The 15112-nt window shown below is 38.0% G+C and overlaps 1 protein-coding gene across 2 annotated transcripts in view; it reads left to right on the top strand.

The window, feature by feature from the left end:
- Positions 1 to 1557: 1557 nt before the first annotated feature.
- ARMC3 (armadillo repeat containing 3) overlaps positions 1558 to 15112 on the top strand; it is a 61164-nt gene continuing 47609 nt past the window's right edge. Inside the window, exons 1-4 of one of the 2 annotated variants that reach the window (XM_079302131.1) lie at positions 1665 to 1788; positions 8193 to 8236; positions 11580 to 11719; positions 12684 to 12732. In XM_079302131.1, coding sequence (XP_079158257.1) covers positions 12685 to 12732 — 48 coding nt within the window. In that variant the 5' untranslated portion in view covers positions 1665 to 1788; positions 8193 to 8236; positions 11580 to 11719; position 12684. Of the gene's footprint in view, positions 1789 to 8192; positions 8237 to 11579; positions 11720 to 12683; positions 12733 to 15112 lie in introns of both variants that reach the window. The other variant, XM_079302132.1, reaches the window with a different exon arrangement.

The following is a 15112-nucleotide window of genomic DNA, read 5'->3' as shown; positions in this document are numbered from 1 at the left end:
TTGTGCAAGCACTCCTCAGCAGGAGTGTTACTGACACAGTTTTGGTCACAAACATACAACATGGCAACATACAAGCTGCTATGAAAAAAAGTATTTGCAGCCCAGCCACATCCAGCACAGTGTTAAACCCAAATTTTTGCCTTCACTATTTACATTCATGTCTTTATAGCACCTACCTGTCACTGTAGTGCCTGACTGTTTAGATAAAAATCCATGAAGAAGTTTGGGAAGATGGTCAGTTGCCTCTACCACAGGTTTTTTGCTTCCTTTCCTGCCAGGGTGAGACTCTACTAACCTGAGACATCCAATGGCTAGTCTTTATGGAAAATCAGTTAGTCAGCCACAAAGTTTGTGAAAACAAAGTGTGATTTCTTCTGTCTTCAGAGGAACCAGTCTGTATAAATTATTTTTCACTTGTCATCACAGTTGCTCTCCAAGGAAGATGACTGTAAATCTCCATACATTTTCTCTGGAAGTTATGATGTTAAAAGTGGAAGGAGATGCCTTCACGTGTCTTGCCTGTGGCTGAAAATGACCCACTGGCTCTTCTGTTAGTGTGGTACACATTGGCCATAGTGTGAGGCCAGGACATGTTTCTGCCATGATCTCAACAGAATTACATGAATTATAAAAACAGAACTAAGTTTACACTTGCAGTGTAACATTGTAAGAAATCTGGGGAGAAAAAAATGATATTTGTGATTAAAAGGAATCACAGGAGACTGTAGCAGCTGTAATTTCTTTGCCTATTGCTACCTGACTTTGAGGCCCCAAGATGATTGTATTTGCCTGTTTTCTGTTACTCCTGCAGCTACTGATAGCAATTATCTGCATTTCAAGTAGAAAGCATTACTTGATTTCAGAATTTAGTTTAGGATTCCTTCCAAAACATCCCTAGCTGACAAAAGAGAACACTGGAACGAATTATTATTCTGAGAGCCTGGAGCAGAGGAAAGAGGAGTTTGCCCCTCAGCCCCTGATGTGTCTGTGCTGATGTTCGAGGTTTTACCCTTTTCTCCTGAAAAGTGTTGGTTTTCACTTCTTTTTTTCTTTTTTTTTTTTTTTTTTTTTTTTTTTTTTTTTTCCCTTCCCATGAATGCTCTGAAAATAGACAGTGAAACGAGATCGAGAAGAATCACCAAAGGAAAGTGTGAATACTGCGACTTGCAACTTTTAGACAGACTGTACACGTCTGTTAATTTTCAGAAATTGCGTCTTTGGGTGATTAAGGAGCTTTTTCCTTTAGTCTGCCGAAATCACTGATTCCTTTTTCCATCATTACCCAGGGGCCATCGACATTAACGACTTGCAGTTTCCCCCAGAGCAGCACCAGCACTCGGGAGTCGGGGTAAGCTGCGAAGCAAAGGATCAGAGGCGCTTCCCCGCAGGCGGCTGGGAATGCACAGGAGGCGCTGGCGGCGCCTCCCGGGAGCGGGAGCGGGAGCGGGAGCGGGGCGGGAGCGGGGCGGGCAGGGCGCGGGCCGGGCCCGGCTCCCTCAGCGCGGCCGCCGCCGTCTCCCGGCAACGCCGAACGGCGGCGCGGCGCGATCGCCCCCGGGCGGCGCGGGGGCCGCGGGCTGAGGGCGGCTGGGCCCGGCCCAGCGAGACCTGCGAGCGCACACCACCGCCTGCAGCCCCGGGCCGCGGCCGTGCCACGGCGGCATCGGCGGTACCGGGCGGGCGCTGCGTTAGCGGCCGGAGCCCTCGGGCCGTGCCCCGGCTCCCCATGGGCCTGGCTCCTCCTTTCTTGTCAGTGAACTGAAGGCCAAGTGTCTGTAGACCTTCAAAGTAAGTTAAAGACTTTGGGGTTGAATTAAAAGAAGCTTAGATTAGATACTGGGGACAAAAATCTTTTCTGTGAGGGTGGTGAGGCCCCGGCACAGGCTGCCAGGGAAGCTGCCATGCCCATCCCTGCAGGTGTTCAGGGCCGGTTTGCGTGAGGCTCTGGGAAACCCGCTCCAGATGAGTGTGTGCCCTGCCCATGGCAGCGGATTGGAACTGGATACCTTCAAGAACACCTTCCAACCATCATTCTAAGACTGTATAATTTTTAAAGGCATACATTGAACTTTCTTCCAACCACAACCAAAAATCCCACTAAAAACTTACTGTCTGATAAGAGTATCTACTCCTTTAAGAAAAGCAGTGGCAATTTCAAGCTTTGTATTAAAATTGTGGTGTTTAGTAACAGATGAAGTGTATCAGTATGAACATAAATAAAATTTATACCCAGACAGAGAATATTCTGCACTGAAGGGCTCCTCACACTAGAAACTGGTAGTTTAGGAATTGGTGTCAGCAATGGGTGGATGCATTCAGCAGATAACTGTACCAGTATTTTTAGGTGTGAATTGGAAGCAAAAAACTGCAGTAAGGAAAGACCTGCCATAAGGAAACATAGATGGTACAGGAAAAATAATTTTATTTTAAAATCTAGATAGATAATATGGAAAAAAAAACCAGTTAAGGTAAGACATAGAATTTTTTTTGTGACAGTAACATGAAACGTATGAAATCTAAAATTTTATGGATTATAGATGAGACTAAAAAAAACAATTGAATACAGAAGTTGTCTCTGGGAGAATTGTAACAGGTTATTAGGCTATTAGGGGGAAAACCTCACCTCATTTATTAGTATATCAAAGGTTTGGGAACTTTTGTAGACAGGAATTTCAAAGCAAAATCGACCAGCTGGTAGAAAACATTGTGTGTAGTACAGAACTCTTAAAATCTTTTTGGTTATCTGAAATTATCATCTGTATGAGATAGTCTGATACTTATGCAAGGTAAAGACATCTGCTTTCTATTATTTATTGACAGTGTGCAAGATTGCTTTCACATTTATTGATGGAAGCAACATTCCCTTTTTTAATCTCCTTTCATTTTTGTGATTTCTGTTGCTATTTTCTGATCATCTAATATTCCCCTAACACAATAAATGCCAACATGGGCTTATATATCCCCTGCTGTCCTTACATTTGCAAATCTGCTACCTGCATATTTGTCTTAAACTGCAACAAATGTCTTTTTTTAACTGTTAACATAATAGAGCAGTTAAAATTAAACAACAGGGCTAACCTTGCAGACATAGCCATCAAAATCATGAACGTGACAGTAACACATCTGAGATGTTTCCCGTGTTGACAAAGAAGTATGAGTACAGTTTGGTACAAGACCAGGAGAGGCTTCATCTGGGATGTTCAGCAGAGGTCATCCATGTTTTCAAAAGGACTTAAAAAACGCTTATGAGGATGATCTTTCATAAGCAAAAATTCAGAAAAGGAAATAGCCAATACATTTCTTTGAAGAGGAAATTATTAATAGAAGCAGTTTCCATATCCCTATATTCTTACCAGGTCTTGGGAAAGTAAGGGCTAAACTTAGAGTTTATCTCATTTCCTGGGGTTCTACTTATGCTCATCATTCATGTGTGTCTGTGTGTGTGTGTGTTTTGTGGTTGCTGTATTTTTTTTTGGAAATTGAGTCCCCTTTACAGCCTGCAAGAACTCTTTTGTTGCCTTTGCTGTGTCGTGTTACAGCCCATTTCAGAACCTATTTATACTGTTTAAAATAACTTCATTTTCTGAAAAATGCTTCACGATCTTCAACTATACTTTAGTTGGCCAGATGGGGACATATGGCCTTGTCTCTTCTTACTCTTTTGCTTGTACATGCATGAACTACATATTTACAGTGGCAAACTTTTTTACCAAGAAAGGAAAAAACATAGGATTTCAGTATGTGCTGTGTGAGAAATCATTTGATTAGAGTTGTAGTTTTGCATCCTTACAATAGACAGAGGCAATTATATATGTAATATAAATATATGAAAAATATATTATTACATATATTATATAATATATTTTATGTACATCATTAATTGAAATAGAGATGACAATAAACATTATTTTTGTGTTCCATTTGGGACTTTTATTTGTTAAAAGCCTTAGTAATCAATAAAATTTTACTATAAGTTATAATCATGACAATGTTTCACACTTTTAATTAAAACACTGTCCAATGAATAACATCCTGCTGAGACATGGTTTTTCTTTATAAAGTAATCTGAACACTTCAGTCAACAGCATGTTTCTTCAGAAAGTTTGTGAAGCCCTTTTTTGAACATCTTTTTTATGTAGATGAGTCCTTAAACATTCTGGTTGAATTTAGATACATATTTCTGTATTTATTTGAATTTAGATACATATTTCTGTCGTTATTTAAATTAAAAGAGGCCTTGTGGAAAGATCTTGACTAATGAGAGGATTGGGCAATTACCAGACATGTGAAATTTAACAAGGTCGATGCCAGGGTCGGGACAGCTCTGGATGTATGCACAGAAAGGGACCTGGGGTGCTGGTCCATGGCAAGTTGAACATGAGCCAGCAGTGCCCTGGCAGCCAGGAGGGCCAACCCTGTCCTGGGGGCATCAGGAACAGCATCAGCAGCAGGGCAAGGGAGGGATTGTCCTGCTCTGCTCTGCACTGGGGCAGCCTCACCTCAAGTGCTGGGGGCAGTTCTGGGTGCCAAAATGTAAGAAAAATATTAAACTGTTAGAGGATGTCCAAAGGAGGGATGTGAGAATGGTGAAAGTCTGGAGAGGAAGCTGTGTGAGGAAGATTTCAGTCACTTTCTTCAGCCTGAAGGACATCAAGAGGAGCCCTCTCCACCCTCACAGGGAGAAGAGGAGGGTCAGGTACTGATCTCTTCATTGTGGTGACTGGAGATGGTACCTGAGGGAATGGCCTCAAGGTGTGTCAAGGAAGACTTAGATTGGATACTAGGAAAAGTTTCTTCTCCCAGAGCATGGCTGGGCACTGGAACAGTTCCCAGGAGAAGTGGTCACAGTGCCAAGTCTGGCAGAGTTCAAGAAGTGTTTGGACTCTCAGGCACATGGTGTGACTTTTGGGGATGGTGCAGTGCAGGGCCAGGAGTTGGACTTGATGATCCTGATGGGTCCCTTCCAACTCAGCATATTCTATGAGTCTACGTGGGAAATAAGGAATCATTTTTTGGAGGAAAGTAGAATTCGTTAGGCTAACCCAATAAAAACTGAGAGGGGATGTGTTTGTTACTTTCAGATAGAGGAAGGGCATGATCAGAGGGCTGGAGCCCCTGTCCTATGCAGACAGGCTGAGAGAGTTGGTGGTTTTCAGCCTGGAGAAGAGAAGGCTCTGGGGAGAGCTTAGAGCACTTCCAGTACCTAAAACGGCCCCCACAGGAGAGCTGGAGAGGGACTTTTTACAAGGGCATGCAGGGATAGGGCATGGGGCAATGGCTTTAAACTCTAGAGTGTAGGTTTAGGTTAGATAGTCACTGAGAGGGTGCTGAGACATTGGAACTAGTTGCCCAGAGATGTTGTGGATCCATCACTGGAAGTGTTCAAGGCCTGGTTGGATGGGGGATTGAGCAAACTCATCTAGTGGAAGGTTATCCTTGACCATGGCAGCAGGGTTGGAATGAGATGATCTTTAAGGGCCCTTCCAACCAAACCATTCTAGGATTCTAAATGTGTTCTGGTTCTGTGTATGTAAATATGTGTGGACTCTATATAATATACTATATAGTAGGTATAGAATATAATGAATATATATTGTATAGTATAAATGTTTACTATAAATAATGTTTTCATGCATGCCAGCAAAGAAAGTAGTTGAAGTAAATGAGCAACTTTTTTAAACAACTTTTTAATGAGAGAGGTGGGAAAAAATAACTAAGGTTTTTAAGATAAAGTGTGATAGGCAGGATTAACATGATGCAGCGGCTGTGATGGGAGGGGGACCCATCCACTCATTCAGAATGTCCCTTTCTCCCAATGTCCCCGTGAAACTAATTGCAGGAAGGATTCATTTTAATTTATGTCAATTTTCACAGCTGGCTAAAATCTTAGGAGTGTCTTTAATTTTTTACTAGTACTTCTTCCTAAGTCAGACCATCTTCTGAATGGGAAGTGTCCTGCTATTATAGCTCAGATAATGGTTGTGTAACTACTGTCTCTCATTTGGTTTAGATTAAGTCAATTTTTCTTTAGTCAGTTTCTCACGGGATGAGAGATTTTGCTATGCATATGAGGCATTTAGAATCACACATGAAAATCTCCTGAATTCAGCTTGTCACAACTTGGATTCTCCAAGGATAGATCCTAGGTCTGATGTTATTTAATATGTTCATTATAATTTGGAAATTAGCAATAATGTGGAGAAATAAAAATATTCTGATGAGATTAAAATAATTTTGTTACAACTGAAGAAGACCTGTAGAAACTTCTGAGAGCTCTTCTGCAGTTTGGTGAACTGGTAACACCATGAAAAATAAAATTCATTGCTGATGAAAGCAGTGTAAATTATACTGCCAGGAATACTTGGAGCAATATACTCTTCAGCAGTAAATCTAAATTAATTGTGATCAACTGAGAAAATGAACTGTTTACCATATGTGGATAACTTAGTGAAAATCTTCACTGAGGAAACTGGGTAAAAATAAATACCCTGAAAGTTTCAATGTCACTCGAATAAGTCAGTAGTGTTCTAGAATTGATTACAGTATTTCTCGTTAGGTATGTCATATCTGAGAAAGGTTTAACAGTCACTGAGGGACCCTGAGACAGGAAACATACATGTCTGGAAAAGCTATATGGAAAAAAATAATTAAGACAGCTTAGAAAGGAGGTAAATCAGAATGTGCAGTGATTTATACAGGAAGGTAAAAAAGATCAAGTCAAGGCATCTGTTAACTAAAGTTGTAATATAAGAACGAAGGGTTATTGTGTTAAAGTGAATAACACATTTAAACTATTTACATATTTTTAAATATAAGGAGTAATTCCTTATACAATGCACTTGACAATTGGACCTGTGCTGTATGTAGCATGTCTAAGAATGAAGAATAAAAGGATTAGGCGTTTATGTGGACAGTAAAAATAGCTACTATTGTTAGGAAGAACATAAAAACTTTAGGAGGCCTAAACCCTGGTACTTAAGGGAAATAGAAACCCCGTAACAGATGGAAGAAATCTGACTTTTGGGATTAGTTTCATGCATTTATCAGAAACATTTGTCTGTTGTCATTCTGGAGGCTGGATACTGATCGGCCATGTGGAAGACTGTTCTTATTCACAGAACCACAGAATCACAGAATGGGTCAGGTTGGAAGGGGCCACAGTGGTCATCTGGTCCATCCTCCCTGCTCAACAGGGCCATCCCAGAGCACATTGCAGAGGATTGTATCCAGATGGTTCTTGAATCAATCCAGTGGGGGAGACTCCACACCCTCTCTGGACAATCTGTCTCAGTGCTTGATCACCTGCAGAGTAAAGAAGCTTTTCCTCATATTCAGGTGGAACTTCCTCATCATTTTTTTTTTTGTACAAATATGCACATGCACACAGATAAAACAGTGGGCAAATTCAAAGGCCTTGACTTAATTGGTCTCTCATATAATGTATTGTTTTCATATGGCACATATATCTGTATCTTCAGAAACTGAATATTAAATTGGACCTGCTATCTCTTTTTAATTCTCTTTTTATATGAAACCAAGTTTTTTAATAGTGTGGTAATACTTGCACTGTCATGAGAACACAGGGAAAGGGTAGTCTTTTGATTCATATTTAAGGAGTTGGGCAGAAAAAAAGATGAAAGAAGAATTTGGGAGAAAGAGGAGTTTCAAGACTATTCCACATTTTTCTCTTAATTAAGACAAAGGTATCTGAGAATGTTGAGATATTTAAGCTGGTATACAGAGGACGTATTGGTTTATGGACTCAAGAAAAAAGTGAGATTGTCTGCTGATGATATAATTGTCTTTTGATTTCATTGGAAGGCAGCAGTACTAAAATATCCATACAAAAATTGATTGAAATAATCAATGATAATGACTGATTTATAGGCAATTTTCACTGTTAACATGAGAAAAGAATAGTTTCTCTGAGACAAAAGTAAACAGCTAGAGTTCAATTAAACTTGCTCAACTAAATTGGTATTATGTAATTATCATCTGTAAAGCAAAAGTAATCTCACTTGTGTATCATTTTCAGTAAGAACCTGAAAATTGTTGTTAGATTGTTAGATTGTAGTAACACGGATTGAGACTGCCTTAAAGCTTTGGACTGTTAATTTGAGGAGTGGATCATGCAATAAACAACTGGTTAGAAGCTATTTCTTAATCCTTCTCTTTGCACTGCTTTTCCACAGGGGTAGTTGCTCTCAGCAAAGACCTTTGATTCCTTGACTAAGAGGTGAGTTCCACTGCTGGCTGTGCCTTTGACTTGACTTATTCCTGTTCTTCAACTTGCCTCTCACAGTCCGTGCAGGTTCTGGGATGTTGCATCTGTTATTTAAGGTTTTGGAAAACAGAAGATGCAAATGGAACAGGAAGTGTTTTCTAAATACATTGTCTGATTTAAACCCAGGAAATACTATGTTCTTTAAGTGTATGCAACAGGACTCTGATAGTGTAAAGAAAGTATTTATAAGACTTCAGTATTTCAAATAGAAAAACATTCAGAAAACTTTCCTCATATTTCAAACTATGATTTATAGATTCTTTATTTGTTAAAGCTTACTTGCTAGCCATCATCTCATATTTAAAAATAAAAAGTGCAGTGACTACAAATAAGTGACTATCTCAAATTTGCAATCTAAAAAACTATTCCCACTTAGAACAGCAACTATTCACATTAAAGCATGACAGTAAAAATAAATAAGTCCAGGGATCAGGGCTATCATTATCTTATGATCTACTACTTGGAGTCTGCTCCTCTGAGCAGGCATCTGCAGCAACTCTTTCAAAAACAAAATAAATTTTCTGTATTTTATTTGACATGGCAGAGATGGCAGTTCCTGATAAAATAGTTAAGAAGTTAGAGGTTTCCAGTTTGAAACAAAAATTCTGCATTTGTGACCTTCCGCAAAATCATTTTCTACTCCCAGGCAGAATGTTCTGGTCACAGAGATCTTAACTGGATATGTGCCTGTTCCTGCAGCCATTGCAAAAAGACAAGGTGGCTGTGGTTTTTTGTATGCCTTGTTCTACTAGTGTTCAGTCTGCTATGATAGTGTCTGCCAGACCTAGCCTAGCATGTGGATTCATGTGGAGAAATGGGGTAATAAACTTAGTTCACAAATTTAGATATCAGTGTAAATATGTAAGCTAACAACTCCAGACTCTGGTCTTGGTCCAGGGAAAAACTAGTTATTTTTAAGGTGCTATTCTATTTTAGATACCTCCTTAGGATGAATCTGCCTTAAGAGCTATTGAATATGTTGACTAGATCTCCATCAATTATCAAGCAGAGTGATTAACTTAAGTGCTGATACTGATACTTAGCTTAGTTTAATGGACACTACTCATAGATTCTGGATATAGGTTTAACTTAGGATGCTCACACTGGAGTGGTTCTGGTCCTATGGGAAAGCTGGAGGTCCTAATGAAGTTCAGAGTGAAACAGGGAAATGCCTACTGAGCTAAGGCACTAAGAATAGCCAGAACTCAGGGAGAGCTTTGGGGATTGTGGTTTTGGAATGAGGATTTAATTAGACATAATGACTATCCTGCTGCTTGAGAGACAACACCTAATTGCACCACTGCACTAAAACTGGGTTGGGGAAAAGTAAAGCAGGCTAGTTCATCTACCACCGAGGCAATAAATTCCAGGTGAAGGACAGGAAGTAGCATAGAATGATAACTTCATGGATTTCTTGGCTATGTATTGGCTACATCTGTTAGGTCAAAGTACTTTATTACCTCTAGCTCTACATGATTTAAAACAATCAACCCTTTAATCTCAAAAAACATATGTAGAAAAGGCATGCTCCTATGATTCTAGAAATGTGCAGGACATGAAGTAGAGGATATTACTCAAATGAGAATATTATTTTGTCTTTAAGATTTAGAAACAGACTAGTTTAGTTTGGAAAAGACCTTTAAGATCAACAAGTCCAACTATTGACCTAACACTGCTCAGCCCATTACTAAGCCACGTCCCTAAGCACCAAATGTCTTAAATACCTCTAGGGCTGGTGGCTCAAGCACTTTCCTGGGCAGCTTGTTTCAATGCTTCACAACCCTTTTGGTGAAGAAATATTTCCTAATATCCAATCTAAACCACCCCTGGCACAACTTGAGGCCATTTCCTCTTGCTGTATTGCTCGTTATGTGGAAGAAGAGACCAGCCCTCACCTTGGTACACCCTCCTTTCAGGCAGCTGCAGAGAGCAGTAAGGTCCCCCTGAGCCTCCTCAAAGTGTTAACCCATCCAAGCCAGGAGCAGCCAGTTTGTCCAGGAATTAATTAAATTACATGTAATTGCTAGTGAATAATTTTCATTTTTTAAACGAGGTTTTTCAAGTAAAGCAGCATTTTAAGCCCTACTACAATTGCTTCCCAGATTCTAAATATTTAGATTGGTAAACTGAGAATCAGAAATAGGCATACTGTAAACCTACTGAGAAAAAGACAGCATTCAGTTATTTTGGAGAGAAAGGGATTTGAGTTGAGAAGCTCTTTTATGGGTCAGTAGCCTTTCAATACCTGTACACATCGATTGTCTGTGATAATTACAGTTCAATGCAGAAGACACACTTTTAATTATCAGTAAGCCAAAGTGCCAGGTCCATCATTCCCTCAAGTCAGAGAATGACCACTGAATACAGAGAGTTTTATGGAAACAAAGCTCACACCAACATTTGATGGCAGAATGTATTGAAATCTAGATTAGTAATTGCAGCAAAGAAATAGACTGAGGGGCATAACCCATGGTAAAGTAATTGACCTGTTCTCTCTGCTTGTTGCTACAGATCACACTGCTTTTTAAATGAAATTTTTTAAGGAACCAAATATTTCTGAACACTTAGAAATATGTAAAAGTTTCTTAAAAATATGCTCAGAAGTTTGATGTATTTATACAGAGTGAAGAAATATTTTCCATTAAAAGCCTTAGTTGTTCTTGGTCTTGAAATATATATAATTTGAATCTAAGAACATTAATTATATAACATTATAAATAATTTTACATTAATTAACTTTTAAAATTAGTTGGTTTAAACTTAATTAAACTCACTCAGAATTAAAATTGCTTTTTATGACTGCAGCTTAATTTATATCTGAAATGAATTGAGCTGAACAGAGTGATTCTGAATAAGTGCCCATATCTCTATATCAGGATTTAGCACAGTTTAAATAACCCTGATTTCCTAAATGTCTGTCTAAATCTGATTGTTGCATGTGAGCATGATTCTTACTTTCTGCAGTGTCTACATAAATCAGAAGGTAATATGCCCATCGCACTTGTTGAATATTCTGTCAGTAATTTATCCCCATGCTTTTTCTTATATAAGTTATTTGTTTCTGGCCAAATCTGTGCTTTCTGAAACACTGAATTTTTGTATGTGTGGTTCATATATGTGTGTGTACAGATGTACAAGGTTAAAGCAGATTGGAGCTGAAAAATCTTTGGCTGTGTGGATCTTCCTCTCAAAACTGTAATTTGTGACATGCCTATGAAGTTTTAAATTTCAGACCTGCTTGTAGGATGTGCTTATCAACTGCTTTCATTAGTGCTGTGTTACATTTTATTTGTAGAGTTTGGTAGAGGAGCAGTACCTGGAAAATTGAAGAAGAGCTCCAAATTTTTGTTGAACACAACAAACAATAGCCTTGACTTTTGTAACCAGCCAGGCTCCAGCTCATGTTGTACTAGAAAATAATCTCTTACACCACAGGTAGGCTCTCAGTAAACTCTGACTCAGGGTGAGTGTGTGGTCTCCCTTTGAGATCTAACCCAGGAATTAACAAGGGTTACTAGTGGTGCACATTTCACTTTTACACAGTGTTAAAACAAACTTAAGTTTGGCATTACTTGGGTTATGTTCTATGCATAGCCAGTGCTGGTGGTTTGTGTTGCCCTTTGCTTTTGCCTGTACCTTAACTGGAAGGTTCTGCTGTAGTTTTGCAAGCCACATGAAATTAGGTCCACATGAGGTATTACATCCATATGCTTCAGAAACTTCTATTAAATGCAGCTGAGAAGGTCTTCTTGGTTATGTGTACGTGTGCTAATATAAAAAAAAAAAGGAAAAGAAAAAGTAGTAAGACAAACTGGACTTTGTGTAAATAAATGTAATTTTTTAAAATCAGTGAAATTTATACTGTGTAAAACTGTTCCTTAATACCTGCAGACCTGATTTTTGTCTCATGTGATATATGAACAGAGAATTCAAATTGTATTTGAACCATGTTTTCAAGGTAGAACTTCTGTGTACATTCTGCAGTTGTATGGAATATTTGCCAACACAGAATGTATAGACAAACATGGCAAAATACATTAAAAGGACTTTCAAGTTCATATGAGATTTATAGATGCAGATAAAACTAATTTACAGAAGGGGATGTTCTGTGTGTTTGTACCACATTACAACCTGAGCCTGTGATTTCTCAGACCTTTTTAGCTATGTATATTGCTGACAGATGTATTTTACCAAATGTGTACAAATGTTAGAAAGAGTGTCTACTTTCTGGATAGAAATTAACATGTCAAAGAAGTTTTCAGACTGATTAGATGGGTCAAATGAATAAGAAACTCTGTCTTAAAAGTTCCCTAAGTCACTGGTACACTGGTTCCTAAAACACAGATGGGAGTTTGTTTGCCTGCTTTTATTTATTTTTTTTTTGTTTGTTTGTTTTTAGAATGGGTAAAAAAGTAAAGAAAGGATCACAGGATCCACCCAAGGATGTGGTAAGTTTATAAACTGCTATGTGCTATAAAATAAACATTACGCAATTACAGCCCCAGCTCTACCATCCTTACATAGTTCCTTATTCTGCTAGTTTACCCACATTATTCTAAAAATGGTTTTTAAAGATGACTCTGTTTCTGCTTTTCTTGGACAGCATACAAACCAGAGTGACTGGGCATGTGTAGTTCTTTGTAGAGATTGTTGTCTTTGGCAGGCATTGCAAACAGTTATGTATGAAACAATCCAGGCTTCTTTTTATATGAAGAACAGTGTTAGCTTTCTCTTCATAAAAATCAAAGGAGAAAGGAGGAGAGCAACCTGAAATCTGCCTGTCTTTTCAACTGTGAAGACATTCTCTTTCTTTAAGGATGGAAAAGTTAAAAGCCTAGGTGGATCTGCAGTTTTTTACTGAATAAAAATTTTGACAAATATTTTGAATAATACTACATACTCTGTCTCTTTTGCAAAAATATACAGCCTTAAGAGGGAGTTAAGATTTTAGTTGTCATTGGAAGTACAGTGAAAAGTACAAGAGCTGAAGCCAAATATAGAATGGTGATAGTGAGACTTTTTTTTTCAAAAAGGTAGAGGTTAAGGGTCTGACACTAGCACACTTTTCAAGAGTTCCTATAAATTCACAAAGGCACAAAGAGGCCCCCAAAAACATAGTTATTCAAAATATAACTATTTTTTAAAGTTTAATTGTTTTCTTCAGAAAGAAGTAGAGGAAATACAGAAACATTGAAAAGAGTAGAGTATAAATTCTGTGTCAAATAACAACCAAATTAATGTAAATGTGCAACAAATCCCACAGAGGGAGTCCCACTCCCTCAATGAGTCCCACTAAATGCAAAGTTCAGTACACTGTTTAAAAAAAAAAAGGATTTTTAATTTTTTTTATTTTAGTTGTAGTACTGCAAGAGTCTTTTCAAAGGTCACAGAAAAGTTAGTCAGCGAAAACTACATTGCAATTTCAATATTAAATAAGCATAAATAGTTTTGACTAAGACAGTAATGCCAAACAACCTGGATGTCACTGACACAAAGCAGTTGACATCAGGTTTCCCAACTTTTCTGTGGAAAGGTGAATATTACAAATGTAATTCACAACCTTTGATCAATAGTAAATGCTTATGAAAGGAAATTACATAAAACCTCAATATAACCATCTGTATAAAATATCCTAGAAAACCAGGAGTCACAAAGAAAGTGTATGTGGATAAGTCTAATTAAAACAGGCCTGAAGAATTAAAACTAAATGTGTTTGTAGCCTAAGAAAAGGCTTGAAAGGCATGACAACACATTTAAATCATAAGGATGAGCTGAAGTAATAAAAGTTGACTTCTTCAGTAAATAGGTAGAAAATCAGTAGATGCAGTGCCACAATTTCTATATCCAAAAGATACAATTAGATTTTCTAGAGAAAATGGTGGTACGGTGTACTAGGTACTACAATAACCTGTGAATACACAGAAAAAGTCAGTAAAACTATCAAAAGGAACAAATTGGAGAGTGAGTTGTAGATAGCTTCTACAGCTTTTGGCTTAGTTTTTGCCCTTATTGTACTTCAGGCTAGCATGTCTATTCTGACAGTCATAGCACGAGAAATGTTGCATATCAAGACAGTATTAAACATGAAAATAGATCATTGTAGCTATTAATGAAGAAAATCTTACCATAGTGAGAATTTTGTTAATAACAATGTAAAATCAAATCTGAAAACTTTAAATTTCACCTGGGGATTTCAGATAGCAGGAAATGAGATGCAGGCAAAATAAAAGATGTATTAGCTATTATCTTGTGATTGATAATCTGTTTATGGAAATGTCAAGTCCAAGAAAAGAAGCCTTGAGATAATGTAGACAGGCTTATAAAAGAAGGCCTTTGTGCATGTGAAATGTTCTGAGAATATATTGTATTGCAGATGACCAGTAATTTTTTATAGATTTCTAGGAACAGGTGGGAAACACATCTTTTACCCTAGCCACTGCTTGTTTCAGAAAGTATTCCTGAAGATTCTGTTTTCATTCCCTTTCATAATTTGTCTTCTACCATTCTCTGTCCTGAGAATTGTTATCCAAGAGGAAGAACATTGTTTTGAGCCTCTATCTCTATATAAATGACCTAGGACAGTAATTCAGGCTGATAAAATATGCTATCTTTGACATAGATTGATAGGAACGTTTCACATATCTCCATTAAGTTTGGTGTATACAATATTATTATTTAATCATCAGCTAGGTCATGGACATTGAAAGGGGAGCTCTAAGATTATCCCTAGAGAAAATATGGAAGTGGTATCACTTAAAGAAAGCTATAGATACCCAAGTATTTTTGAAAATGGCTTTATTCACAAGACTGATGTTAAAAAAAAATGGA

Source organism: Erithacus rubecula (genome assembly GCF_903797595.1).
Source record: "Erithacus rubecula genome assembly, chromosome: 3".
In the NCBI taxonomy this organism is placed as follows: Eukaryota; Metazoa; Chordata; class Aves; order Passeriformes; family Muscicapidae; genus Erithacus; species Erithacus rubecula.
Note: the sequence above shows the minus strand (reverse complement) of the source record. Positions and strands in the feature narration are given on the sequence as shown.